The sequence below is a fragment of the Hippocampus comes genome, unplaced genomic scaffold (assembly GCF_001891065.2).
Source record: "Hippocampus comes isolate QL1 unplaced genomic scaffold, H_comes_QL1_v1.1 scaffold275, whole genome shotgun sequence".
Taxonomy (NCBI): Eukaryota; Metazoa; Chordata; class Actinopteri; order Syngnathiformes; family Syngnathidae; genus Hippocampus; species Hippocampus comes.
The window spans coordinates 179835-206749 of record NW_017804971.1 but is presented as its reverse complement, the minus strand read 5'-3'; the positions used below and the strand labels follow the sequence as shown (position 1 = coordinate 206749).

General features: G+C 42.4%; 1 protein-coding gene across 7 annotated transcripts; it reads left to right on the top strand.

Moving 5' to 3' along the window:
• The first annotated feature begins 4568 nt into the window (after positions 1-4568).
• greb1 (growth regulating estrogen receptor binding 1) lies at positions 4569-26619 on the top strand. Of its 7 annotated transcripts, none has more exons than XM_019891578.1 (34): positions 4569-4658; positions 11102-11262; positions 12040-12147; positions 12262-12438; positions 12545-12727; positions 13163-13276; positions 13422-13553; positions 14250-14405; positions 14514-14636; positions 14764-14949; positions 15248-15384; positions 15571-15841; positions 15917-16045; positions 16215-16385; positions 16489-16686; positions 16771-16954; positions 17049-17232; positions 17317-17453; positions 17532-17883; positions 18115-18230; positions 18336-18544; positions 18660-19260; positions 19385-19541; positions 19620-19722; positions 19808-19963; positions 20093-20229; positions 20334-20495; positions 20734-20938; positions 21020-21182; positions 21606-21724; positions 22423-22655; positions 22739-22939; positions 25589-25727; positions 25823-26619. In XM_019891578.1, the coding sequence occupies exons 2-34, from the start codon at positions 11109-11111 to the stop codon at positions 25984-25986; spliced, it is 5961 nt and encodes a 1986-aa protein (XP_019747137.1). In that variant the 5' UTR covers positions 4569-4658; positions 11102-11108; the 3' UTR covers positions 25987-26619. The 7 variants fall into 7 exon arrangements, with proteins under 7 accessions (XP_019747137.1, XP_019747111.1, XP_019747102.1 ...); XM_019891552.1 differs by having other exon boundaries at positions 21020-21197; XM_019891543.1 differs by having other exon boundaries at positions 12545-12736; positions 13425-13553; positions 21020-21197.
• The last annotated feature ends 296 nt before the right edge of the window (positions 26620-26915 follow it).

Below are 26915 nucleotides of genomic sequence, written 5' to 3'. Positions count from 1 at the left end.
TATGGAAAGTTCTAAGGTCTTTTGCTGGGCTCAGTGCAAGGTTATGAGGTTCGGTCGATTTGAAGAAAAAAAAATGAGCAGAATTTGTCGTACCCCACAGTCCATTGAAAACCATGCCAGAACGTAAGCTCACTATAGGCATCCAAATAGCATTTTGAAGTTCGTAAATAGACGAGATGTTAATTCCTACTCTGTGTTAAATATAAAACTGTTTACCAGAAAGAAATACAGCACCATCTGGTGGGGAAATGCATATATTGGACTCATGCCCCATCAGAAGCTCGCAGCGTTTGTTCAAATGTGCATACATGCGTGCGTGCGGGTATGTGTGCAGCTGTGCCCTCTCTCTGATGCGTAAAAAACATCCATTAATTGAATTCCCTCTAATTTTCCCCCCGTCAGCTCCACCTTGCAAAGCGAAACGCCCGCCTGCCACGCGTGCCACGCCACACTTCAGGTGTGCTGGATAATGGAGGATGACATTCGTGTCCCATCATGCCTCGGGGGCAACATGTGATACATGGCTTCCTTCTATGAAGGTTAAACTCGGCTCACCTGCCTTTGGCGTTTCATTAGCCACTTGTTAAATACTCTTTTGGTAATAAAATGATTAAAGGTTTTATTGCTTCCCTCAAATGAGGCCTTTTTTCAAATGGGTATAATGACTTTGGATATGCATGTAGTGCATGCAGTGACTGCCAAATGGGTATAATGACTTTGGATATGCATGTAGTGACTGTTGTGTGTGTGAATGTATATGTGTGTGCAGACAAGTGCAAGCCCGGTGTGTGAAAGTATAATGACAGTGACAGACTTTACAATAAAGCTACCATTACTTTCAGCCAAACGGCCTGTGACGTCATTAGGTTTAAAGCAGTCAAAGCTTTCCTCTCACATTTAAATAGACACATTTGTAAAATGTGGCATCATCTGTGTCCTCAAGCAAAGTGAAGTATTTATACTCAAATGAATGGGCCTGACTATTTTTTACACCCGGAGTTAAGCACTGTGGCTATATCAACGGGACATAAAATATTATATTCGAGCCATTAAGTGGAACTACAAGCTTTGCCTTGGCCAATATGGCTCCTCAGTGAGTTGGCAAATCATCATATCTGGTGTCAATTTGTCTGTAAAAAGCAGGGACTCCAACCCATGATGCAAAGGAATTAAGCAGCACCTCCGGAACAACCGTACTAACCACTACGCCACGAGGTGGACCACTTCAACCAGCACAGAATTCGTACTTGTAGTTTTCAAGCGATTCACGGCTAACCGCATGGTGCCGAGTTGCCACAAGTAACCACTATTTTATTTGACTCGCCGCATGAGCGGCTAAAGTCACACGTTTTAAAATACTGCGCCAAAATATGTCGTCATTGGCATACAAGCATCGAAAAGGCATAAGTGCAAAATAAAGTGTGTGATGTATAATTATGCAGACCAACTTCTCTAAACCTTACCTGAATTTAACACAAGAGTCTCCTAATCCTTGTCAATATGCTTGGGGGAAAAAAAAGCTCACGATGCGTTGAGTGTGAGCTTTTTTTTATGATTCCCGCACTGGCCTTGTCCAACACACATGCAGTTACATGGCAACGTGACGGATTTCAAAAGATTAAAAGCACTTACCAAAACAATGATAAGTGAAGAAATCCAAAGTGTCGACTTGAACATGGTGCTGAGACATATGAACAGGGAGTCAATGGCTCATTGCGAGACTAATAAAGGTTTACTTATCTTATCTTCTCAAAAAAAAAGTCCACAAAAACAAAAGTAAGGTCAAAGACAAAAAAACTAATACAAACTTTGTGTTAGCTAAAGCGCAAATCAAGCGGTCCACAAAAACAAAACTTGGGCAAAACCAGCAGCAAGGCTCTTGGCAATCCTTAAATACATGGCTTAATCACGATGATCAAATTGGAAGCAGGTGTGCATGCTGGAGGAGAAGCCCTCCACTGCCACCTGCTGGAGAGACCCAAGAACAGGATCATGACATTGATAGTTGATTTTTGACCCAACAAAAACATGACAGGCATACAACCCAATAAATGGTTAATTTTAACCAACAATTTGGTTACTTCCATAAGAAATAACTCAAAATATTGACCCAACACAAAAAAATCCAAAAATTTAGTTAATGGAATAACCCAACTGTTTAGTGTAGTTTGCTAAAACATCCACAAATAGGTGATTCACTAATGCGGGGTTTGCTATATATTCTTCTTTGCTTCTCATCTAATTCTCTCAATACATATTTCTGAAGTTGAAAAATAGCGTGAAAAGTTCAAAATAAAGCACAATGCTCACTGAACTGAAGTCTCATGTGATATTTTGATTTCAGCAGTGTCAATTTGGCAATTTTATGTGATTTTAGAAGTAGATTTTTCCTCAAATTCCAAATTGTCTCTGACTCTTGAACAATGTACAGTAAATTAAAAAAATTAAGTCACATGGCACTATTTCTGTTGTGTTCAAATAAATGGATAGATTCTGACTAAACCATTGTAAGTTTTTAATCCTTTCATGCACAAATAATAATAACCTGTAACCTGATGACCCGGTAAACTGTCCACTGTTGTGACTGCTGTGCCTGAAAGGGTTAATATGGAAGGTGGTGACCAATCCTTAGAGCTTTTGTTCATGAAATGAGTGGGTCAACCTCCCTCTGGCCAAAGGAGTCCAGTTCATTTGATATATGATGGCAGTCCACTTGTCTCGACTCCAGTGGACCCTGTCCAACACCTGTTCTCCCATCAGGGGATGCTGTGTTGACGTGGCTCGGCTACGCCACCACACAGATTGGTACTGCACAGTTGGAGCAGTGGAGAGGATGAAATATGAGGGTCCCTGCTATGAAATGTAAACGCTAATCGGGAAGGAGGTTCTCCATGGGAATAAATGGTCCTTTTGTGAAAACATTGCATCATTAGATCTGCATGAATTAATGATTTCATAATAATTGCACATGAACAAAATATGTGCATATGTGTAAGGTGTGTGCTCTTAATATATTTCATTTTTGATAATACTCTCATAACCCTACAACAAAGGGTTTGAAGAAAACAACAAAATAACCAAATAAAGTGCAAATATTATTTTGTTCCAGTTCTAAGGGCTCTCTTGTACCACAATTATCATTCAAGGATGGCACAAACCTGCTGAACAAGAAACCATTAAGTGCAAGAACTAATTTCAAACAATTTTTTCACAAAAATCTACTCATTCAAAATTTTTGAGTTATTGTTTGTCCTGAATATCATTCCAATTTCGCACAAAAATATTTGGTCTACTCACATTCTAGTATCGGGCAGTGTAAGACCCATGAGTGTAACTAACCAATGCAAAATTTAAAAAAAAATTGAGGCTGATATTCATCTATTTCATGCATCCGTGCCATGAGGTAGTAAAGCATTCCCATACCAAGATGCCCCCATCACTTCATACTTGGGATGAGGTTTTAATGGGGTATAGGTGTGCCTTATTTTCTCCATACAAGTTATGTTTTCTTTTCCAAAACAAACGACAGTTTGCCAGTAGTGCTGTAAAACATCCAGGCTCCCTTTTGCAAACTTTGAATATGCAGCAATCGTTTTTGAACAGCGGTGGCTTCCTCCGTGCTGTCCTCCATCTTCATCCATTCTTGTGTCATGTTTTACTTATCATACATTTGTTAACGAGATTTTGGCATGTGCAAGAGATTTCTGAAAAACTTTAGCTGAAACGCTAAAATTCTGCTTCGCCTTAATGAGCATTCTGCCATGGGTTGTTGGTGACATGTTTAACAGGGCTGCCACTTGTCGGCAAACTGCTTTATGTTTTTTTATGGGGCAAGGCAGCTTTAACCAACACCCCTTGTCACATTGATTGAATGCCGTGTTGGATTGCTCCAGATTTAGATTACCTCTTGAAGAATTTATTACCTTGGAATTCACATTCTTTTCCACTCTGCACCGTGACTAGTTTACAAGGTGTGTCCAGTAAAACATGTACACATTTAATTTGTTTTTGAGATATTGTTTTTATCCTTTGTTGTGCCTTCAGATCAAGATCAAATATTAGGGCATTCCATTGAGGTGCATACTTTTTCTTGCAACTGCACAGACAACATGCATGCATATATACAGTATGTTGTCCAGTGGAAATTTAAATGCTGTCTTCAGTTTGTCCAGTAGAGGGCAAGATAAAGCCATAAATTCATAATTGGATAGCAGGTGATTGGGATGTAATTAATCCTTTTATAAATTAAATGTTATTTTAAATGTTTGAGAGCATGCAAATACAAATCACTAATACTAATACTAATACAAATACTAATAATGTAGTCCATCTCCCTACAAGATTAATTTAACTGATAAATGTAAGCGTTGTTTCTGTATGACTGTTTTTTTTTTTTCGTTTGTTTGTTTGTTGGTTTCTAAAGAAAGGAAAAGAAGTCCAAGTAGATGAAAGATGTAACTTGACATGTACGATTTTGGACGGTACCAATACGGCCGGCAAACGAGGGGGAGGTCTTGTCGTCTCACAGGGATCAAACCAAAAGTGATGACACAGGCGACCCTCAGTTTGTCCCGAGCCAGTGAGATGGAGACAGCTGGGTGAATTTATCGACGTTTCCTCACTAATTGTTACGAACTTTGTCCCTCCCGGTAGCAAAGGTGAGTACTGTTGAATTGATATTTTCGGTTTGTGTTCCCGAAACACACATTTTGCCAACATCTTCACTCAGAGTAGAATGATGCTGCGTCTCACTCAGGCAGAAAACAATCAATAATTTGTACGCGTTAAAGGGCATTTAATCTCAAATTCAACAACAATATAGCCTACAATAGTCATGATACATGTGGAAAGTGGAAGCATGGTTTTGGTTACTTGATCCATGCACAGTAGATTTGCCTTTTCCCCCCAAATCAACACTTCCTGATAACTTTTTTTTTTTTTGTTAATACACATTTTGTGTGGCGTTAACTCATACAATGCATTTCACAACCAATACATTCGTCTGTTCATGAGTTTTAATGATTACAACATACAGATAATTAGGAAACGTGAGTGTTATAACATCAGTGTAGGAACTGTTGTGGGCAATGCGTGGCCCACTGGACACATGGACTGTTCACTTCATGTATTTATTATTCTTCTTATTTATTTGATTTTTTTTTTTTAATCAAGAGTCTTTTTTTAGTTTTTGCAAATATTATTTGCAATTCTTCTCATATGTCTTCCAGTTTTGGTGACAATTATTTGGGAAAAAAAACCCAAAAGATCAAACATACAATGGGTCACATTGACGCATGATTATATAGGTGTACAGTACCAAGGAAACAAACAAAAAGGGGGTTAATTAGAATGTAATAATGAATTTTAAAAAATCCATAAAATATTATTTGTACAATCGACAAATTTACATATTGCATTGACTACACATATAGCCTTTTTTAAACTCTTCTTCAAATTGGTTGGCCCATCTGTCAGTTTTTAAAAACAAAGTGGCTCTTAAGGCCAAACATTTTCCAACTCCTGTTGTAGCTTGTTAATATAATCCTCGAACAAACATTTATTGTTTATTTAACATTTTGTATTTGTGCTAACTATGAAACCACCAGGGGTTTGTTTGGAAAACATTTGAAAAAGCTGTGTGAGCGTGCTCGTGCATGCACTAGTGCATGTATGCACACAGCATTCATGTGCTGACATGTAAATAAACAGTTTTTGTTGTGAGTCATGATGACAGGGAAGGTACTGCATGTTGTGCATGCTCAAAATCCAGATTGTCTTGACGCTAGACAACACACGCTCCCCGAGAGGTACTGGAGAAAGAAAGCAAGGAATAATCATCTCAAGGACGTGTAGCAAAAGTAACTGGCCGAGCAGAATCAGAATCATTTTTATTGGCCAAATATGTTAAAACCCCTCTGCTGCCATTGCCACACCTTAACGCTCTGCAGAGCAAAGAAATGTCCAAACAACAAGGTGACACAGTCTTCTGCTCGTGAAAATAGGCCAGTTGTGGATGAGAGTAGCAGTTAGCCTCGCTAGCTTCAGCTCTTCTTATCGCCACTTTTTAACTAGTCATACTAATGAGACCGCCGGAGAGGCAGTGAGAAAGGAGGGCGCGATGTGACACTACATCTTTGTCGCCAAAATGTTGTGACCAATAACTTGCGGGCAACAACTGTGAGAACTTTATTCATATCGCAAACAGGCACCAACCAACATCATGTGATTGGTAGCACGGTCACTTGCAAACTAAGTCTGTCCTCAAATACAGAAAAGCACAAGTGAAATAGAAACAATAAAACAGAGACATACTGAATTTTTGGGAGACTGGCTATGCAATGGAACACAAGATGAGGCTGACACATTGATGAGAAACACATGTGCCAGCATAATGGTGAGTTGTGTTTTTAATCATTTGCTTTTATTTATTTCAATGCCGTTATATCAAAATCTGCCTTGATGTGAAATCATCAAGTGGCACAAAAAAGTTTGACGACCTCAATACAGCGCTGAAAATCAATTTTTTACCACATTAGAGTTCACTCCAAACAATCTCTTGTCATTCTGAAAGGGCATCTGGTGTAAAATAAATAAATAAATAAATGGATAAATACATTGTGTCAAACAAAATTCGCTACGGCAACCCCGATGGCACAAGCTGAAAGGTGCAACAATAACAACAAAAACACAAATGTACAGATAGTCGTTATAGCAAAATAAAGTGTGCAATTGTGCTCTCATACTGAATTAACTCAATTTTGCACTGATGCAGAGTGTCAACGCTCTGATGAATACAGTAACAATGACACAGACGTGCAATTTGGCACCATGAAATTGCACGACAACTATTTAAGAAGTTAATGGCCAAGGGAAAGAATCGTGTGCAATGTCTGCACGTTTTTCTTGTGCATTGTTCAAAAGCATCGATTCATCTCATTGCCGATGACGTCATAATGTGTTCACACGTGGATGTTTCATTGTGTGGCCTGCTGTGTGTGTGTGTGTTCGGTGGAGGGGTGTTGACCTGTCAGTGGGCCAGTTGGCCATCCTCTGCCATCGATCCAACGTCGGTTGAGCAAACTGTGAATGAGGGCATTTCGTCAGGGTCATAGGTCAGCGCTGGGCATAGAATGGAGGGTCAGTTTGTGTGTGACATTGCTTTGCATGTGTTTGGGCCGTCTATCCGCATGCAAAGTGGCTGCTGCTGCTGTTCTTGCGACACTGACGCGATGACACTGTTCGTACATACTGTAGCGCGTACACACAGTGTGTTTTTCATGCATACACAACGGTGTGTGCATGTGCCTGGATTTGTATGTGTAACATGATCTGCTCTCCAAGGTGCCGAGGTGGAGGATGGACACTGCAGTCCAGCTTGTCGGACTGAAAAGAGGGAAAGAATAGCAGGGATGTGTGTGTGTGTGTGTGTTGTTTGTGCGCAGAGCGCAGACTCCTGCGCGCCCGTGTGTGTGTGTGTGTGTGTGTGTGTGTGTGTGTGTGTGTGTGTGTGTGTGTGTGTGTGTGTGTGCGCGCGCGGCTGGTATGCAGCCCTGGCTAATAGAGAAACAGCCTGGGGTTCTTATCTGACCTCTGCTGAGTTGACCTTTCACCTCTATCCAAGACAAGCCCTTTGTGTTCACAGAGCTGAAGCCCATGAGCGCCCATGTGTGTGTGCGTGTGTGTGTGTGTGTGTGTGTGTGTGTGTGTGTGTGTGTGTGTGTGTGTGTGCATGTCTGTGTGTGTGTATGTGTGGGTGTGCGTGTGTTTGTTGCATCAAAGTCCTGCCTAAACATTGTTATCTTGACTGACCTCAGTGGTAATGAGACCTCACTGAAGCTTTTACATTCTCAAAAGTTCTCTCCAGATATATTTGGATTTGTTAGCTGGAATAGTTTTTGTATAGTGTGTAATACGCATGATGAAAACGTCAATATTGTGAATGATGTCGGAAAGAAAGAGTGAGTAAGTTGTTCCGAGACAAACCCAAAAAAAAAAAAAAAAAAGTGTTGAAATGCTAAGCAGCCCGTTTCGATGACATCCTGACAAACAGGGGGCTCCCGAGTTTAAAGGGGGTCCTAACTCCAGGTTTTGTATTTGGGTGCTTGAGTGTGGTGGTGGGAAGGCAGGGACCAAGGGGTCATAAAACACCACAATAGTGTCTCTCTCTCTCTCCCCAGGTTGAAAGAGAGACAGAAAGAGAAGAAGAGATGAGGGGGCGGGGGAGATTTAGGGATGAAAGGATCTCCCACTTCCACGTCAGGGAGGGGGGGATGCAAAGAGGAAAACTCAACTAACGTTACGTGAAAGATTTAACCGCGACTAAAATGTGTTTCTTTTTTTTTTTTTAACTTAAACTTCTAATTGACATTTTACTTGCCTTGGTGAAAGCTCTCAATGTAAAGTTGCCTTTTATGTGGAAATAATTGATTCAGGAATCCACGAAAATGCAGCATGGTTGAAATAGTTCAGTTACCACAGAGCATATAGAAAAAAATCAAATTAACAGATCATTAGCCTAATAGTATAATTGCCTGGTCTAATAGGCTAATGCTGAATAAATGTTTCAAATTTTAAAGCAACTTTCTGGACACCTTGTGATATTTAACACTTTCAGGGACACCGGTTACTACAGTGGACATCTTATCATGTTATCAGATTACATGGTGCATGAAAGTCTGAAATATTTTAAGTGACATTTTGTCATTTGGATTGTTATGTTGATTGATTGTTGGTCCCGGTTTTTTGTCAGGGGGAAATTTCCCTGCTTTCATCCTGTGTCTCCCCATGGTTGTAAACGTCAGTCTGCTGTTTGCCGGAAGGTGTGATTACTTCCTCTCCTTCCGTGTTATGACCGGCCTTTTCTGTCTTCCTCCCCTCTTGTCTCTATCTACAAAGCAGCGCGAGGCAATGACAGTCTGCATTGTTTCTTTACATATGGAAGTGTGGAAGCAGAAGGTGGCTGTCGAAACGTGCGCTCCTCCAAAATAAAATGCCAATTCCAGAATATAAAACTGGCAGCACATTCATTAAGTTTTTACATCCTTTTGAGTAGCAAACTCTGAACCACACCCAATTCACTTTTACCGCCACTGGAATTATATACATTGCTTGATTTTACAGTCATCCATCCACTGATAACAGTTTTCAGTTTAAAACAGTACATTGGTAGCTCTTTATTTTAATGCCCAACGTAAACTCATTCACTTAAGTGCTAGTGATGTCACCACAGATGCTATCGTACTAATATAAAACTCATCATAATCTTCAGACCTCCCAAAAACTCAGATCAGTGAGCATTGAAGACACCCGTGGGTAACTTCTTTTTACACTTGTGTGACAGACGCGCAATGTGCATCTGCGACACAACGGTGCATCATGCAGACTTTTTGTACAGCCCTTGGATCTGATTAGATTTTGCGGTTGTTCCTGATAGTGTGTTCAGTCAGTGAATGTTTTGTTCCTGCTGTGAAACAATGTAGCATTGTTCTCGTCGCTCCGGAGATGTACTGTTTGTCTTCTTACAAAGTCCATTAGTGTTGTTCTTTCCCTCATATTGTGTTAAATGGCTTCAGCTGAAAGGTTCTTGCTCAGAGTTATCAAGAATCTGGGAAGCTGCAGTCCTGATAATCTCATCGGCTCTATGTAACAAACAAATGTTTAAAAAAAGGCCTTAAATTGTTTGTTTATAAATGTAGCTGAACAACACGTTGCTTGGGTCAGGCAGTCACGTTTGTCTTTGTGGGTGTGTGCGGGCATATGTATGTGTGGGTGTGCCTTCTTGGGTTGTGAATGTGAAATGGGGGTCGCCAGCATATGGGCAGAAAGGGGATTAAGTTGGCGTTAGCATCCACCCGTGCTAATTGCCTCCAGGTTGACCCAGTTTGGTCATCGATAGGTCGACTGAACCTGCTACAGTCCTCCCAGTCACATTACATGAAAGTAGCAATTCTATGTAATATTACAGAAATGTATGTTCATTATGCACAATGAGTATCGTAGGAGAAACAAACATTGTAACAATCATTTTTTGTTGTTCGGCATTAACAAAGGTGTGTAAGGTTTTTAACCGTGACGTAAAACTGAATTAAGTTATTCACACTCGACGTGTTTTTGAGTGTCAGTTTAACAGACCATGTTTTGAGCGAATGTTTTCTTCATGGAGGCTGTGGTCAACCAGAGAGCTGCGGGGAGAGAGAGAACGGAGAAAAACAAAGAGGGAGTAGCGTCTAGGTCACGGTGTCCTTACTCTGTCAGTGCAGCTGATTTTATGGCATGCCGTCTGGACGCATGCCTCCATTAGTAAGTGCTGTGTTAATGTGTATGTGAGGATGTGCCTCTGGAAGTTTGTAAGTGCTCTGTCTGTGCCTTTTAGCAACGTTTGCAACAGTCTATTTGTCTGTTTATTAGTTTGTTTGTTTTTTTAAGGAAGAATGTCTTTTTACCTTACCTTCTCCATTATTATTCAGATTAGTTGAAATCATGCTGAGGCGAATGATCTTGCTTGTGGTGCAGTCTTTCTTTATTTCTGCATCGCCTGTCAGTTGTAATGTTACTGTAAGCTATTTCTCATGATGGTAATGAATATGTTTATGTACAGTTAAAAATCTTTGTATACGTACTTTCTTCCCACAAATGATTGATTATAATTAAAATAATACAGTCCCAGTTTTCGACTTGTCCCATGAGGGGTCACCACATGATTTGTTTAGCACAGTTTGTATGCCGGAAGCCCTTCCTTAACGCAACCTGCACATTTTCATCACCCTAATCTCGACTAATAATGTTTGGGAAACTGTGCTTAGGGCATGTAATGGTTGATCATTCACCATCTCTTCAACTGGGGGTAAAGCATTAAATCAAATGAGAGGGATTTCGTTTGCGTGATGAATGACTTTTAGCACAGTTTGTATGCCGGAAGCCCTTCCTTAACACAACCTGCACATTTTCATCACCCTAATCTCGACGATTGAGATGTGCACCAGACTTTTATCCATAAAGGCCTCAACTGAACTGACATTAATCGGTTCAAAAAAAAAAGGCAAACACACAATGCAGAAAAGGAATTTTCCAAATCTCCTAACAATAGGTTATTGTGTCTCAGAACACCAATGGGGAACTCCTATGCGGGCCAGCTGCGGACCACGCGCTTTGAGGAGGTACTTCACAACTCGATTGAAGCGTCACTGAGGTCCAACATTGTCGTGCCGCGGCCAGTTTTCTCCCAACTCTACCTGGAGGCAGAGCAGCCACTGGCACACAATGGTGAGTTTGGCTGACACCCACATGTGACGTTTACAACCTCTCTGAGATTGCGTGAATGCAAGGTCATCCTTCACCAAAAATGCTCAAATTACCGTACTTGAAGATAAGCCTTTTTTTGTATCATAGCTTGCTTAAATAGTATGTGAAGACATCCCATGTGCAGAGGTGGGTAGAAAAGCCCAAAATTGTATTCAAGTAAGAGTACTAATAGTCCTCCAAATAGTGACTTGAGTAAGAGTTAAAAAGTACAAAGTGAAAAAAATGCTCAAGTATTTAGTAACTGGTGAGCAATTTCCTTTTTTTTTTTATATTCAGAGCATGAAGATCAAATAAAGTAAAAGTAACTAAGTACCATATGAATCTGCAAATTGAGATATTGCTGATCAATAATAATAAATACAATTGTCATGATATAACAAACAAATTCAATATTCATAAATTAAGGCTGCCAAAACGTTGTGTGCAGTCATGTGACTGCCTGATGCAATTTAATTGATGAAATGGACTCAAACGTCACATGTGCATAACATCCAAGGAGGAAGTCTCTCTGATAAGCCGAAACCAAAATAACAAACAATAATTGATTGATAAATAAAAGTAGCGAGTGGAATCCAGCTAGATGTAGCGGCTTAAAAGTACAGTTTCTTCTTTCCATTAATACTCAAATAAAAATAAAATGTATGTTGCATCAAAAGTACTCTATAATTGCAAGTCCATAAATGCTCTTCAATCATTTTGAAAATGTTTCATCTATCTTCCTTACATGTGCCTCAACAGGTCGCACGGAGAACGATGATGAGGACGATGAAGATGGCTCAGAATCAAACAGTCCTCCAATACCCTATCAGATGAAACCCCCGCCTGAGGGTTGCTGCACCACAGACGGTCTGTGCGCATTTTGTTCAGGGACAGGGTTACTCTTGACGACCTGCAAGGCAAACAAGTTCTATGTTTTAAAAAAAAAAAAAAAAAAAATTAAAGAAGTCTTCTTCCCTACAGGGTACTGTCAGGCAGGCAGGGATCTGCGTCTTTCATCATTGGCATCAGACTCCTTAGATGTGTTGCCGGGATTCATGCTGATCGGGCTGAAGTCACCCGCCCTTCCCGAGAACCTTCTGGTGGGTGCTGTCGACCATCGCTTCCTGCCAGATGAACGGGGTCATAATGCTCTGCTGGGTAAGACAGAAGAGAAACCTTGCTGTACGTGAAGAGCTCTCCATTATAAATGCGGATGGGAAGCCCTCATCATCCACTGATTCTCACCCACGTGCTTCCTCCGCAGGTTTCTCAGGGTATTGCATGGGCTGTGGAGAAAAGGGCTTCCGCTACTTCACAGACTTCGCCAACCACATTAATCTGAAACTCAGCACCCAGCCTAAGAAGCAGAAGCACTTAAAGTTCCACCTGTACCGAAACAACCAAGGTGTGCTGGTTAAAGGAGCTCCCATCTGCTGGAGGGGACACGGTAAGATTGGTTCGTATCAGAGTTCTAATTTTTCGGAGTTTTCATTGTAGTTTGTTTTTATTTTGTTTTGATTTTTTTGACTGTTCAAAATCAGATACCGGTAGTTTTAATTAGTATTTAGATCAAGTTTGTTAGTTTGTAACGATAAAGCATGTTCATTTTAATCATTAATTTACATGTTGACAAAGTTCAAGAATGTCATAGGGAAGAATTGACAGCTATCTTCAGATGTTGTTTAGCAGAAACTGCAAAAACGTTTACAGTCCAGGTGACTAGCAGTAACAGGGAAAGGATATGTCAATGGTTCTTTTCTTGTATATTCTCAAATCAAGTCCATTACATGTATTCATGAAATGTTAATATTTTAATATTGTCATGAACTGATTCCCCTTACATAGACTAAAATAGTTTTGAAATATGGCTGTTGTGTTTCAGATGGCAGAATAAGACAGCTGAGCTCCAGTCTCCCAGAGGCCCATGCGACATCAGATGAACAGTCAACAAGCGGGGCGTTGATGCATTCCTCACACACGCCTAGCAGCTATGCAGGTATAACCACAAAATGGTCATTTTCACTTGTGGTAAATTCCTCCCAGTCACACACATCTTGTTGTTTGGCATCTTAAAGTAGCAGTATAAGAAGTTACTCAGTCATCACAATTCCATCTTTTGACTTCTTTTTGTGCATATCCAGCAGCATCTCACGCAAACGGCGCTCCTCAAATCTCCGATACCCCACACTCACTGACAAATGGCATCCATGCCGCTTCTTCAGTCGCGCAGACGGTAATAAATCATTCAGGACCGGGGAGACCATCAGCTACAGGTACTGTATATGCACAATAATAAATATTGTTACAAATAACATGAGGGCGGTTTAAAATGCCTCTCATGACGCACTTGGCATTTTGTTACATGCCTCCGTCCATATTTGTGGCCAGCCAAATCATATTCAATTCTAAAGTTGGTCCTGTATCATGCATGTAAGCGTAGCCATTGTGTCTGCTGTCATTAACCCCCTGGGCTTGTTCACACCTCTGAAAGGGAACGCAGCCCCCTGTGTTATAACGCCACTGCTGTAGGGAGGCTGCCAGCTGCATTGTTTTGGGGATCCTCTTTTGTCTGCCTGATTTCATTTGCCAACACTTGAGGCACTAAATATTTCCCTCTCGCTTTCTTCTCTCTCCGTCGCTCAGTGGCCTCCATAAACCGGGGTTGTAAAATACTATCTTCTTTTTTCCTCCCTTCTCACTGAATGAAAAAGCTTCCTTCCTGTCAATGTTGTGTTTATTTCATGACTTCTCTAACAAGTGCGACTTTTTGATCCCGGTTGCCATCACTGAATTTCAACAGGGGGTTAAGAGGTTAATACAAACAGGTTAATACATAAAATGTAACTGCATCCACATTGGCTCATCCTAAAACAATATAAATGCATTTTTTGATTGTTTTTTTTTTTTTCTTTTACAGCTCAGTAATGTTTCGGTTAAATCAAAGCAAATCCATTGTTTCTGTCCTCCAGGGTTGCAGACAAATGCCGGACCCCCCAAAAAGAGGCATAAGGGTTGGTCCCCAGAATCTTCTTCTTCAAGTGGTTTGTTAGAAAACACAGGGAAGGTGGCACCATCTTCATCAGTTTTGCCATCATCGACAGTTAGCGCAAATGGAGCCAGATTAGGTAAAAAAGGAAAAAGTGGTCATTTAATTTATATGATGTCTTTATATGTGAATTTATGTATCCATATACACCTTTACATATATTTGTTGTGCTGTCTCATACATCCAGATGCATCTGCCACTACGAGTTCCTCACAGAGGTCCTTAACCACACATTCTCCCTCTGGGTTGTCTGTAGCTGTGCCTGATCAGCTTTTACACACTTGTGGCCTACAGCCTGTCATCTTTAAAGGTCACTTTCACATTATTGACTGAGGACAGTGGTCTGGGATGTGTCAATCAATTCACATTTTCTTCATCATAAAGCAACAATTTTTAAATCGTGAAAAGTTTTATCTGTATACCTCTCCTGGACACAGGTCATGGCCCACTTCCTCAGCTGACTGGCAATTTTAGTGAAGTGCTCGTCAGCTCTCTTCTGCAGAGTTGTTACTTGAGCTCTCAGACCCTCCCAAGAGTCTACCAACACTACGGACCGTCACCCATTCAACCGCTGTCTACTGAGATGCAGATCCTCCTCACCGTCTACTACCTTGTTCAGCTTGGTCAGTGTTGCACTCTGGAAAGACTTAGAGCACAGTAGAATGTAATTTTTCACTTTGTTGTTGTTACTTTTAATGGCCACTAGAGGGCAGACTGGCACTGTGTCATAAAAGAAGTTAGAAGGTAGATTCATCTAAAACTGCAAATTTGAGACTATTAGAAGCTCCTATTATAGTTTTTTTCCTCTGCAAGAACATTTTATGTTTAAAATAATGTTTTCCATAAAAATGTTTTCATTGTTTGAATCCACCTGATTCCTGCATCCTTCTGATTTCAAATTTTCTCCCTCACATTGGCAAGGCCCCGAGCAAGTGCCTCTGATTGAGGACTTGGAGCAGATATTCATGAGGTCATGGAGGGAGTCCCACCTCAGTGAAATCAGACAGAATCAACAACCTCAAATACCAGCCACTCAAGGGAGGCACTACGGAATTGAGGTTAATTTCTCATACACATACATATACTATATCACTGTATTTGGTTCACTAGAAGGTATCTTGCAGTAGATGTTATTATGGTATCAATTACTTACGGAAGCAAATTATTATATGAAAATACATTTGTACAAATAAAGGCTTTGACTGAGTGATATTAGCATAAATCTGCTTTCCTTGGGTCTCCAGGCACCTCCTGCCCTTCCAGGGCTCCCTCAGCATCTTGGCTTAGCACCACAGCAGCCGCTGACTCCCAGCCAGCTTCCTTGGCTCGCCCAGCTAGCTGCGTCATCCTGTGGAGAGGGGGTGGTGGTGTTGGGGGAGCAAGTGGGCTCTTTGGCTCAGGGCCTTCAGCAGATGTTTAGAAAGTTGATGGAGGGACGGTTCGAAAACACAAATTACATCGTCGTCATTGTGACCGCTTCGGGGCATGAAACACAGTCGTGTGTGGTAGTCACAGGTGGGAGTTTGTTTTTAACAAAAATTGTAAAAACAAAAAATAGACATCAAGCATATGCGTGTACTTTTGGTACAGGTAAACACCAGTGTCGAGCCTTGGCTGAAAATATGTTCTCTCCCAATGAGGGTTTAAGAGAAATCAACCACCAGCTTTCCTCTGGTGACGCCCAGGAGCTCATCCAGTTCTGCAGTTCCCTTGGACAAGGTGTGCTTGTCTCTCTTACTTGGAATGCATGAGTCTCTGCTATGTGTTTATTTGGTGCATGTTCTGTTCTGTTACAATTTGTACGATGACGCGACGTTTCGGCTACGTGCACGCTGATGTGAGCAGACGATGCATATTGAATCCCAGAATCGAACTTCCTGTTTCGCAGAGGGTGATATGGATTCCCTACTGGACAGTGCAACCTTGGACAGCAACGAACCCTCTCCCTTATCCAGCAGTCAGGAATCAACAGAGGAAAAGACTGTGAAAAACACACACAGTCCAAAAGATTCACACAGCCCTAAAGATAGAGTTCTGCCCCCTAAGGAAACTTGTTCAGGTGAGACAGATGACACAAATACGACAAAGCGTATTACTGTGCTGTTTTTTTTTTTTTTTTAACTTAACATCCCATATGAATCTGTGTATGTGCATGCATGAAGAGTACGCTGTGGAGTGGCGTGATATCCGGCCCATCCAGCTGGCGGTAGCCAGAAAGCTGCTGTCTCACGTTTGCGCCATAGCAGACTCCAGCACCCAGAACTTGGACCTTGTCTCCTTTGACCGGGTCAACTTCCTCATCCTGGTCCCTCCCTCCGAGGTCACGTTTCAACAGACCGTACTCCACCTATGGAGCTCTGGTTAGTTCCGTGTCAACGCACATTTCACCTCAGGCCTCTTTTGACTGTTTACCCATCCGCGTTGACTTGAAACTTGGATTTCAGGTGTTCTTCGAGAACTTGGAAGTGTCGAACAAGATTGTGTGTCTCAGCGGGAAGCGGAGCGCTACGTGGTCAAGATGGATCAAAGCGCTCAAGTGCGAGTTGACAGCTTGATACAGGAAGCACACAGCAACTCCTATACGCTTTACATCCTGGTCCATGACCACGCCCACTGGGATGTCAGCAGGTCTTTGTGATACAGAAGCAGAGTTGAATTCCGTGAGAGACTTACTTTTTGACATTAACGATGCGGACCGTTTCCTTTTCTCTGTGCTTCTCAGTGCCTCTTACTGCAACACAGACACTGGTTTGGGTCTCGTGGACCAGCTACTGAATTCCAGGCAGGTCAGAGATGCTCCAAACATCCTGATTCTCCACGTTACATCCTTCCCGTTCGCTCTGCAGACACAATTCACACGCATCAGCCCTTATAATGAGATCCACTGGCCCTCTTCCTTCAGCAATGTGAGACTTCCTTCGACGTGTGCTCATAAACCATACAGTACATATAACAGAGGCACATTGTAACAGTTTGGTGTGCGTGTGTAGGATGTGGACCTGTATCATGAGAGAACACGCTACTTTGGTGTGTCAGAGCTTTTAGAGTCGACACGCTCAGGAAGCAGCCTGCCTCTGATGCGATGTGATTCGTCTTTTGAGAGCATGGCATCTTCCCTGGAGGAAAGGTATGCACACTGTCAGTAAAAAATAAATTATAGTTGAAGGTGCTCAACTTATAAAAAGAAATGAACCGTTTCTCTCAGGTTTCCTAAGCTGCACAGCGCTGTGATCCGTACGACAGTTCTGATCCACCACTATTGCACAGCGCTGATGGCTGTTTCCGGAAGAATCGGCGGCTCTCACAATCTTCACAAACACACATCTGTGGAGACGCTGGGCATCGTCCAGGCGCTGCTCAGTGCCGCCCAGCAATGCCCCGCCCACCACGGTCACATGATCCTGCTGCGGATCCCCTCACTGGCTCTGGCGGCGTGGGCGCATCGGCGGCTGTCCCGAGTGAGGAGACAACTGGGTCTTGAGGAGAGTTTTGAGATCATATTGGGGAATCCGAGCCAACCGCTGAATGTTGGACATAGCTTTATTGATCAGATTAAGGTATGCAAAAGTATATAGGTTAAGTACGCAATGTGGATAAGACTCCCTTGCAAGGATGAGCCTGATAAGAGGCTCTTAGTTAGGCCCTCTTAAAATGATTGAAAATCTTACGACTGTGAAGGTTGCTGTGTCCCATACATATGTCAAAATGCTGTGTCATCTTTTCCATGTTTTCTTTATTTTTGTAGTTTTTGTGTAAAACTTCTCCATGTTTGTATTTGCCATACGTAGCTATGGCTGAAAATCCAAGAATCTGATTGGGTTCCTCGTACCTACCTGGAGCTTGAAGCTCTTCCCTGCATTCTCATCCTGTCGGGAGCTGAACCTCAAGGAGAATCACTTCCCAGGTCGGCCCACTAAGACCAAAACATGAGACCCAATTGTTCTTCTCCAGGAATTCTAAAACAATGAATAATGAGTTAATTTATTGTCTGACTACATTCTTCCCGCAGGTCACTGAAGTACTGTGACCTTCGAGTGGTAAGCTGCTCCTATCTTCAACGTACTACACTCGAGCAAGAGTTGGGACTTGCAGCATACCTGCTGAAGGCGGAGTCTCGCTCCCCGCACAACACGGGGCCGGGAAGTGACCTGCTGGAGAGTGACGCGGAAAAACTCAGCAGCACCGACAATGAGGAAGAGGAGGGCCAGGAAAACGGTAGTCAGTGAATGTTATTATTCACATAACAATGTGTTGAACAATGAACATTTTGTCTTAGTGTGAGGATTTGTCTAATGAGGAGGAGTGAATGTATTCCTCTTTCCTTTTCTTCTAGAAAGCTCTCCTGTGTCCTCCAACCAGCCACTCCAGTCCAGCCCAGATGTTGGAGCATTAGACCCGTCCCCAACGCAGAGCAGCACGTCGACATCTCCAGATGCTCCAAAGTGCACAGTGGACACCACCCCGTCCCCGTCACGGGCTCAGACTCAATTTCCTTCCCAGTCCTCTTCTCAGTCATTTATATACCATCAACCTTCACTTCACCACCCAAGCCAGTCTATTGCCCACACGTATTCCCTGTCCCAACCCATTTTCCAGCAACAAATTCTGAGTCAGAACCAGTTATTAGCCCAAACGAACTCCCAACCTTACTTCCAAACACTCCCACCGCACCAAGTCTCCCACCCGCCAACGCAATCGCTGGCCCCGGTCCGGCCTCGTCGTCACCCTTCCAAATCCACGTCTTCGAGCTCGTCGTCGCCCCGAGCCTCGTCCCCTCATCTGAGCTGTTCTTGGGCACGGGGAGTGAGTCGCCCACCCTCAGTGCTCCTCCCCCGCTCGCTTTACGACATCATCACAGCCAACGATGGCAGCGGCCTTCCGCGATGTACCTCCTTCCTGCCGCATATGTCTGTAGCGTGGGCCAGCAGCTTCAGGTGAGACTACGGTACTACCTTCAGAAATAGCAGTCCTAGCGGACGTTATGGTATATTTTTGATGAGTCTCCCATCAACAAGCCTTCATGACTGAAAATTGAGAAAATACTGTTTTTGTGCCTAGACCTTTGCTGAGTAAGATGATGACCTGCACTGAACAGTCACTGTACTATCGCCAGTGGACGGTCCCCCGCCCTTACCACATGGACAGCAGCAATCGCACCGAAGGACGCAGCGACAACTTTCACCCTCGCAGGCTACTCCTCAGCGGACCCCCACAGGTAATTTTGGTCTTTTTTTTCCTCATTAATTGTCAAAGTCATGTTGCGTATTTACCTTCTGTGGATGTCATTCATTAGGTGGGTAAGACAGGCGCATACCTGCACTTCCTGGGTATCCTCTCTCGGATGCTGATCAGGCTGATGGAGGTGGATATCTACAATGAAGAGGACATCAACTTGAGTGGGTATATTCACGGGTCAGAATGAAGAAATAATGACACGGTTGTGTTCAAGTGGTGTCTGTCCATGTGGTTTGTGATTTTTAGATGTCCAATTCGACGGGGTTCATTACAAGCCACCCAACGCCTTGTGGCCGGACCCAGACGTGATGAAGACTTTACCCTTTGATTATATCGTCCATGACCCCAAATATGATGACATCAGCTTAGTCTACTGCCCTGGATATAGACCAGCTTCTGATGGTAGGCACAGGATGACAGATATAGACGACGATACACAATGGACCATATATATATTCAACTACATATTTCATGATGTTGTCCCAAAGTAGTCAGTTTTTTGTTGTTGTTTTTTTTTTTTGCCTTTGCAAGCCAACACTGTGCACCAGGAGGAAGTGTGCCTCAGGAGGCGCACAACCAGGATCAAACTGTCCAAGTATGCGGCCTTTAACACTTATCACCATTGTGAACAGTGTCATCTGTACTTGGGCTTCAACCCCCGATACCAGGTCAACAACACAGAAGCACGCAATCATATATTACCGATATTCTTTATTGTTATTTTTCTAAAAGCTGTAAATGTCAAAACTTTTTGTTGTGAATCCTAATTTAGATATACGAGTCGACGTTGCATGCCTTCACGTTCACCCATCTGCTGCTTGGAGAAGAAATCCAGCTGTATTTCATCATCCCCAAATCCAAAGAGCACTACTTTAGCTTCAACCAACCGGGAGGCCAATTGGAGGGTATGCGGCTGCCCCTCGCCGCAGATCGGGTGAGTCAGTGGACAGTCGACATGCCTGTCTACGGATGCTGTCGATCATGTTGAACGTTGTGGATTACCTTACACCCAATTTTTGAATTCTTGTTCTTACCTTGAGCCAAGCACAAAAAATGCAATGCACATTTTGTACCACTAAGTGGGGCTGTAGGTTATTCATATATTGTTGGCCAAATTGGCGTTGTTCTTCAGTATTCATGCAATGATGACCGTATCATGTTCGTTTTGTCAGAGCCCAAACTGCATCAAGAGTCCAATTTTCACTCCAACCACGGGGCGCCATGAGCATGGTCTCTTCAACCTTTACCATGCGATGGATGGAGCCGCGCACCTCCATATCCTGGTGGTCAAAGAGTACGAAATGGCCGTTTACAAGAAGTACTGGCCCAACCACATTCTCCTGGTGCTGCCTCCTGTCTTCAATGGAGCTGGGATAGGTGCTCGTCTGACTGTCACACACCACATAACTAAACTTTGTACATAGAGCTTTTTTTTAAGTGTTCCTGGTTCTCTTCCAGGAGCTGCTCACTTCCTGATTAAAGAGCTCTCGTACCACAATCTGGAGCTGGAGCGCAGTCGTCGGCAGGAGGGCAGCGGGCCGATCAGTGACGTCTGGCCTTTCATCATCCTGGCGGATGACTCGTGCGTGATGTGGAACGTCGTGGACTTCGACGCACGCAAGTACATGCTCACACAGTTTGTACTTCTTAAACTTTTTCCACCGAGTACCACCTCAAGAAATGCAGTCAGTGAAAAAAGGATTAGACCCCCCCCCCCCACCTTGTTTCTTCGATTTCTTGTTCATTTTAAATGGCTGGTACAACTGACGTCACGTTTGTTTGGGGAAAAACAATAATGGTAACAAAAATAGCTCATAAGAGTTTAATTCAAAAGCTGATATCCAGACATTTTGCTTATTTTTCGTGATAAAATCACTTCAAATAACTATCGCATTATACTGCCAAAACAGGGCTTATAGGAATTCCATGTTTTCTTTTATGTCTGTTCGACACATGATACACCTTTAGTGGTACCAACTGAATAAGAAATTGAAGAAAACAAAGTAGTGTTTTTTTTTTTTTTTTTTCTGTCTGCTGCTGCTAGTGGTCCAGTCGAACACGCCGCGTCACTGAAGCAGGTGCTGCAGCACATGGAAGGCTGCCCAGACCTAGCCCACTACGGCCTGTGTGGGATTAGGAAGTGGAGCAGTCGTGTACTCGCAGGTTAGAATTCATGATGGCCAAAACTTTTGTGTAGAGCATTTCCAACCTCTGGAAATGTGAAAATAGTAACTGGGGCCGAGTCCTGTTGCGATTCCTTTTCCCATTTGAAATGAATTGAAATTATTCTGTTCAAATCTTGTCTGTCAACACAAAGCAAACAAATTGACCAAGCAACTTAAAAACTTTCAATTAAATTAAATTGCGACACTTGAAAGTCAAGCGACCACTTGACACTGTAAAGTATAACACAAAGTCTAATACCAAAACACGTTCATATCATTTCCAAATCATCTCACCATTACCCTGAAGAAAGGCTTACAGATGATTTCATTTTGAAAATCAATCCTTAGCAAAACTGTAGAGATGGGGCTAAGCCTCTCCGTAACGTCTGCTAACGACCCAGGCTAAAATTAAATCTTCTCCAGTTCATGAAAATTTTAGTCGAGATGAACCACGTCAACCTATCTTACTTCCTTGACACAATTACCGCTACTTTTTTCTTATGACCCTGTGCTTGAATAATATTTCATAACGATTACCACATCAGTTTTCGATGATATGTACAGATATTTATATCAAACTCTTATTCAAGATTTGATGTCGGATGCTTTGTAGCGTCACATCGCTGCTGTACTGGACAAGTTGGTTGCGTCCCATCAAATGATTTCGAATGAAAAGGAGATTGTGTTTGTGTCTAGGCCCCAACCAGAGGAAGCCTTTCTCCAGAGGTCACGTCCATGACTTCCTCCTTCTCAACGTGGACCGCAGTCAGAACATCCAGTACGACCAGAACCGCTTCACTTGTCACGACATCGACTTCACCCTACGGCTGCACAGCGCAGGACTGCTTGTCTGCCGCTTTAACAACTTCAGCGTCATGAAGAAGCAGATCGCCATCGGGGGCTACAGGACGTTCATTATCAAAACAAAGGCAAGGACGCATTAAACGACCACTTTCGATACCATTTTTTTTTTTTTTTTTTTGGTAACTGACGAGAGGAAAAATCTGCCCAGATGACGGACGTTCCCACTTCAGTGGGGCCCTCTCAGTACGTCTGTGCCCCCGACAGCAAGCACCTTTTCCTGGCCACCCCGGCTCAGCTCCTCCTGGAAAAATATCTCCAACACACCAGCCACAAGCTCTTTCCTCTCAGCACCAAGAACTACGAACACCCGGTCCTGTCTGTGGACTGTTACATTAACCTGGGCCCGGAGGTAAACACACAACACATAATCAGCTGTTTTTTTTTTGTTTTTTTTTTAATGGAGTTTGGGTTGTAACTGGCCTCATGTTTGTGAGCACGATTGGCCAAAGGTAGGTAGAAATGTTTTCAATCTTTTCCTTCCAGCCTTCTTCCTTCCCTTTGGGTTGTTTTATATTTCCATCGTTTCTTCATTGAAGCTACTTTGTTGCTTTTCTTCCTTTGCTCCGGCACTCAAAAAATGGTGTGCTGAATTTTGTCAAGTGGCTGCAAAGAATAGCAATTAGATGCATTTTTTTTAAGTAGATGTAAAGTCTATTTTTTTTTTATTTGGATCCAGATGATTTTATTTCATGCAACCAATTGATGAGGTAAAATTAAATAAATTCAACACACCACATTTTTCTGTGTACTTTCCCCCTTTCCTTTCTGATCTTTTAAATGCCCCCTTTTCACTTGCACTCAGTTTTCTTCCCAGTGACTTTGCTTTTCTCAGCGCTTTCACTTCTTCCCTTCCTGCCTTCCTTTCCCCAGACCTGATTTTTCTTGCATCCTTCCTTCCTTCCTTTCATCACACCTGTTTTTGATTCATCCTTATATCCTTCTTTCCTTCACCTAAACCTACTTTGGTGCCTTCCTCATCTGTTTTTTTCTGGAATCTGGGCAAGTGGTAGGAGGGGTTGATTTTGACTCATGTAAAAGCGCCATTTAAAGATTAATTGATCGATTGATTGAGCGATCGATCTTTTCCTTCCTGGCCTCTTTCCTTTCTGCATGCCTTCCGTCCTTCAGATCCGCTTTTCATTCACGCGTCCTTCAATCATACCCTCATTCGCTTAAACACAGTTGTCTACCGTCTTTCAATCCCTCCTTCCTTCCATCGCACCCGTTTTTCCCCACGCTTTCTTACTTCCTTCCTTCTTTGCCTAAAACTCATTTTATATTTTTCTCGTTCCTTCCTCCTCTGACCTATTTTTGCTTCTTTCCTTCCTAACCTTCCATCGTGTGTGTCTTTCTGCCTTTCTTCCTTCCTGTTTTGCCCCCTCCTTCCCTGAAACCTGCTTTTTATTTGACATCCTTCCTTTGATTCAAACTACTTTTCTGCCTTCCATCCTTCCTTGGGCACAATTCAGTCCAATACTGCTTTAGAATCTACTTTTTAATTCATGACTCACATTTTGTTCTCGACTTAAAACATAAACAAGTTATATTAGTTTAAAAATGGACATCCACTTTGGCCCACACTGTATAAATGCTTCAAATCACTTTACTGCTTCTGATTGTACTGCACCATAACGTACAGCATATGTGCCGTCCCACTCCTGCCTCCGCCTCGCTAAACACACAACACATAATCAGCTTTTTTTTTTTTTTTTTTTTTTTAATGGAGTTTGGGTTGTAACTGGCCTCATGTTTGTGAGCACGATTGGCCAAAGGTAGGTAGAAATGTTTTCAATCTTTTCCTTCCAGCCTTCTTCCTTCCCTTTGGGTTGTTTTATATTTCCATCGTTTCTTCATTGAAGCTACTTTGTTGCTTTTCTTCCTTTGCTCCGGCACTCAAAAAATGGTGTGCTGAATTTTGTCAAGTGGCTGCAAAGAATAGCAATTAGATGCATTTTTTTTAAGTAGATGTAAAGTCTATTTTTTTTTTATTTGGATCCAGATGATTTTATTTCATGCAACCAATTGATGAGGTAAAATTAAATAAATTCAACACACCACATTTTTCTGTGTACTTTCCCCCTTTCCTTTCTGATCTTTTAAATGCCCCCTTTTCACTTGCACTCAGTTTTCTTCCCAGTGACTTTGCTTTTCTCAGCGCTTTCACTTCTTCCCTTCCTGCCTTCCTTTCCCCAGACCTGATTTTTCTTGCATCCTTCCTTCCTTCCTTTCATCACACCTGTTTTTGATTCATCCTTATATCCTTCTTTCCTTCACCTAAACCTACTTTGGTGCCTTCCTCATCTGTTTTTTTCTGGAATCTGGGCAAGTGGTAGGAGGGGTTGATTTTGACTCATGTAAAAGCGCCATTTAAAGATTAATTGATCGATTGATTGAGCGATCGATCTTTTCCTTCCTGGCCTCTTTCCTTTCTGCATGCCTTCCGTCCTTCAGATCCGCTTTTCATTCACGCGTCCTTCAATCATACCCTCATTCGCTTAAACACAGTTGTCTACCGTCTTTCAATCCCTCCTTCCTTCCATCGCACCCGTTTTTCCCCACGCTTTCTTACTTCCTTCCTTCTTTGCCTAAAACTCATTTTATATTTTTCTCGTTCCTTCCTCCTCTGACCTATTTTTGCTTCTTTCCTTCCTAACCTTCCATCGTGTGTGTCTTTCTGCCTTTCTTCCTTCCTTTTTTGCCCCCTCCTTCCCTGAAACCTGCTTTTTATTTGACATCCTTCCTTTGATTCAAACTACTTTTCTGCCTTCCATCCTTCCTTGGGCACAATTCAGTCCAATACTGCTTTAGAATCTACTTTTTAATTCATGACTCACATTTTGTTCTCGACTTAAAACATAAACAAGTTATATTAGTTTAAAAATGGACATCCACTTTGGCCCACACTGTATAAATGCTTCAAATCACTTTACTGCTTCTGATTGTACTGCACCATAACGTACAGCATATGTGCCGTCCCACTCCTGCCTCCGCCTCGCAGGTGACCGTGTGTTTCGTGAGTTCAAGACCTCACGCCGTCAACATCTGCACCACAGGATTGCTCTTCAGCGGCCTTCTCCTCTGTTTCGCCGACGCCTTTGTTACCCCGAGCTTCCTCAAGAAGTTCTCCTTCCTCAAAGGTACACGTGCCATCCAACTTAATGACACTCAGATGCAAAAAAAACGCACCAAGTAAGGGAAATCATCGTGGGTGCTCGCCTGTGCCTCCCTGCAGGCGCAACTCTTTGTGTGATCAGCGCAGATCGCAGCTCCTTGAGGCAGACGGTCGGCAGGCTGGAGTTGGAAGAGGAGTGGCGGTTCAGGCTCAGCGACGAATTTCAGACGGCGAACGCCAAGGAGGACCGACCCCTCTTCTTCCTGACAGGAAAACATATCTGACCTGGAACAAACAAGAAGAAGATTTTTCACTCAATGTATTGTTTACATGCATGTTGTGTGCTCTGAACTGAAAACTGCCATTTGTAATCTCAACATCTGGAGATTTCTCAGTGGGTTACCCTGGTTTTGCAATAAATAAGTGGGATTTGTATCAAAAGTGATGCACTGACAAAAAAAAAATCATAAGGGTACTATTGGAAAATAATGAATTGATGGATATAATGTAGTGCTTCACATCTTTGTGCACCTTCCCACGAAATGAATGTGAGAAAAACGATGCAGGTACAAGCGTGTGCAATGTCTCGATGCAATATTCTGCAGCCTTACTTTCTGCAGACTTTTAACGACACAATCATTCATTGTATGAGGGTAGCCGATTTTTGGCATCAAGTGCTTTTTTTTCCCAGTAGATGATTTCTGTAGAGATGTACATGTATTTGCATGTTAATTATTTTTAAGAGTATTTTGAGTACTTATCTGCTGCATGTGTAAGACAGTGGGTGTTGTCTCTTTGTCATGATTTAGACTTTGTAACGCTTCCATTTAATGTTGTTGTACTGCAAATCGCACATCACAATGTACAGCTCCAAATGCCTTGAAATGTATAAATGTACAGATATTTTTAACTTCTAATGTGTTGTTTTGAGATGTTTGAGTCTTTTTTTCAGCCAGCGCATAGGGCTCAAGTCTCTTAACCTACGTAAATCCTGCGCGTGACGTAACTCCATAATGGTCAATGGCAGACGAGTATGTGCTGGTGGATCTGCAAGAGGGAGGGTCGTGCCACTGTGGGAGTTGTCTCAGCCGATTTCAGTCATGGGCAAATCAAACTATCTGGCCAGTTTTGCCTATTCCTTTACACTACAGAACACTATTTGAGCATTAAATACATTTAATATACTGTGCAGACCAGTGTATGATATGTATTG

Coding starts and splice junctions, on each gene's coding strand:
- greb1 (XM_019891526.1), top strand. CDS start 11,109: ATGGGGAACTCCTATGCGGGCCAGCTGCGGACCACGCGCTTTGAGGAG. Junction 16,046..16,214: donor CTGCAGTTCCCTTGGACAAG/GTGTGCTTGTCT, acceptor CCTGTTTCGCAG/AGGGTGATATGGATTCCCTA. Junction 17,454..17,531: donor GCATCTTCCCTGGAGGAAAG/GTATGCACACTG, acceptor CGTTTCTCTCAG/GTTTCCTAAGCTGCACAGCG.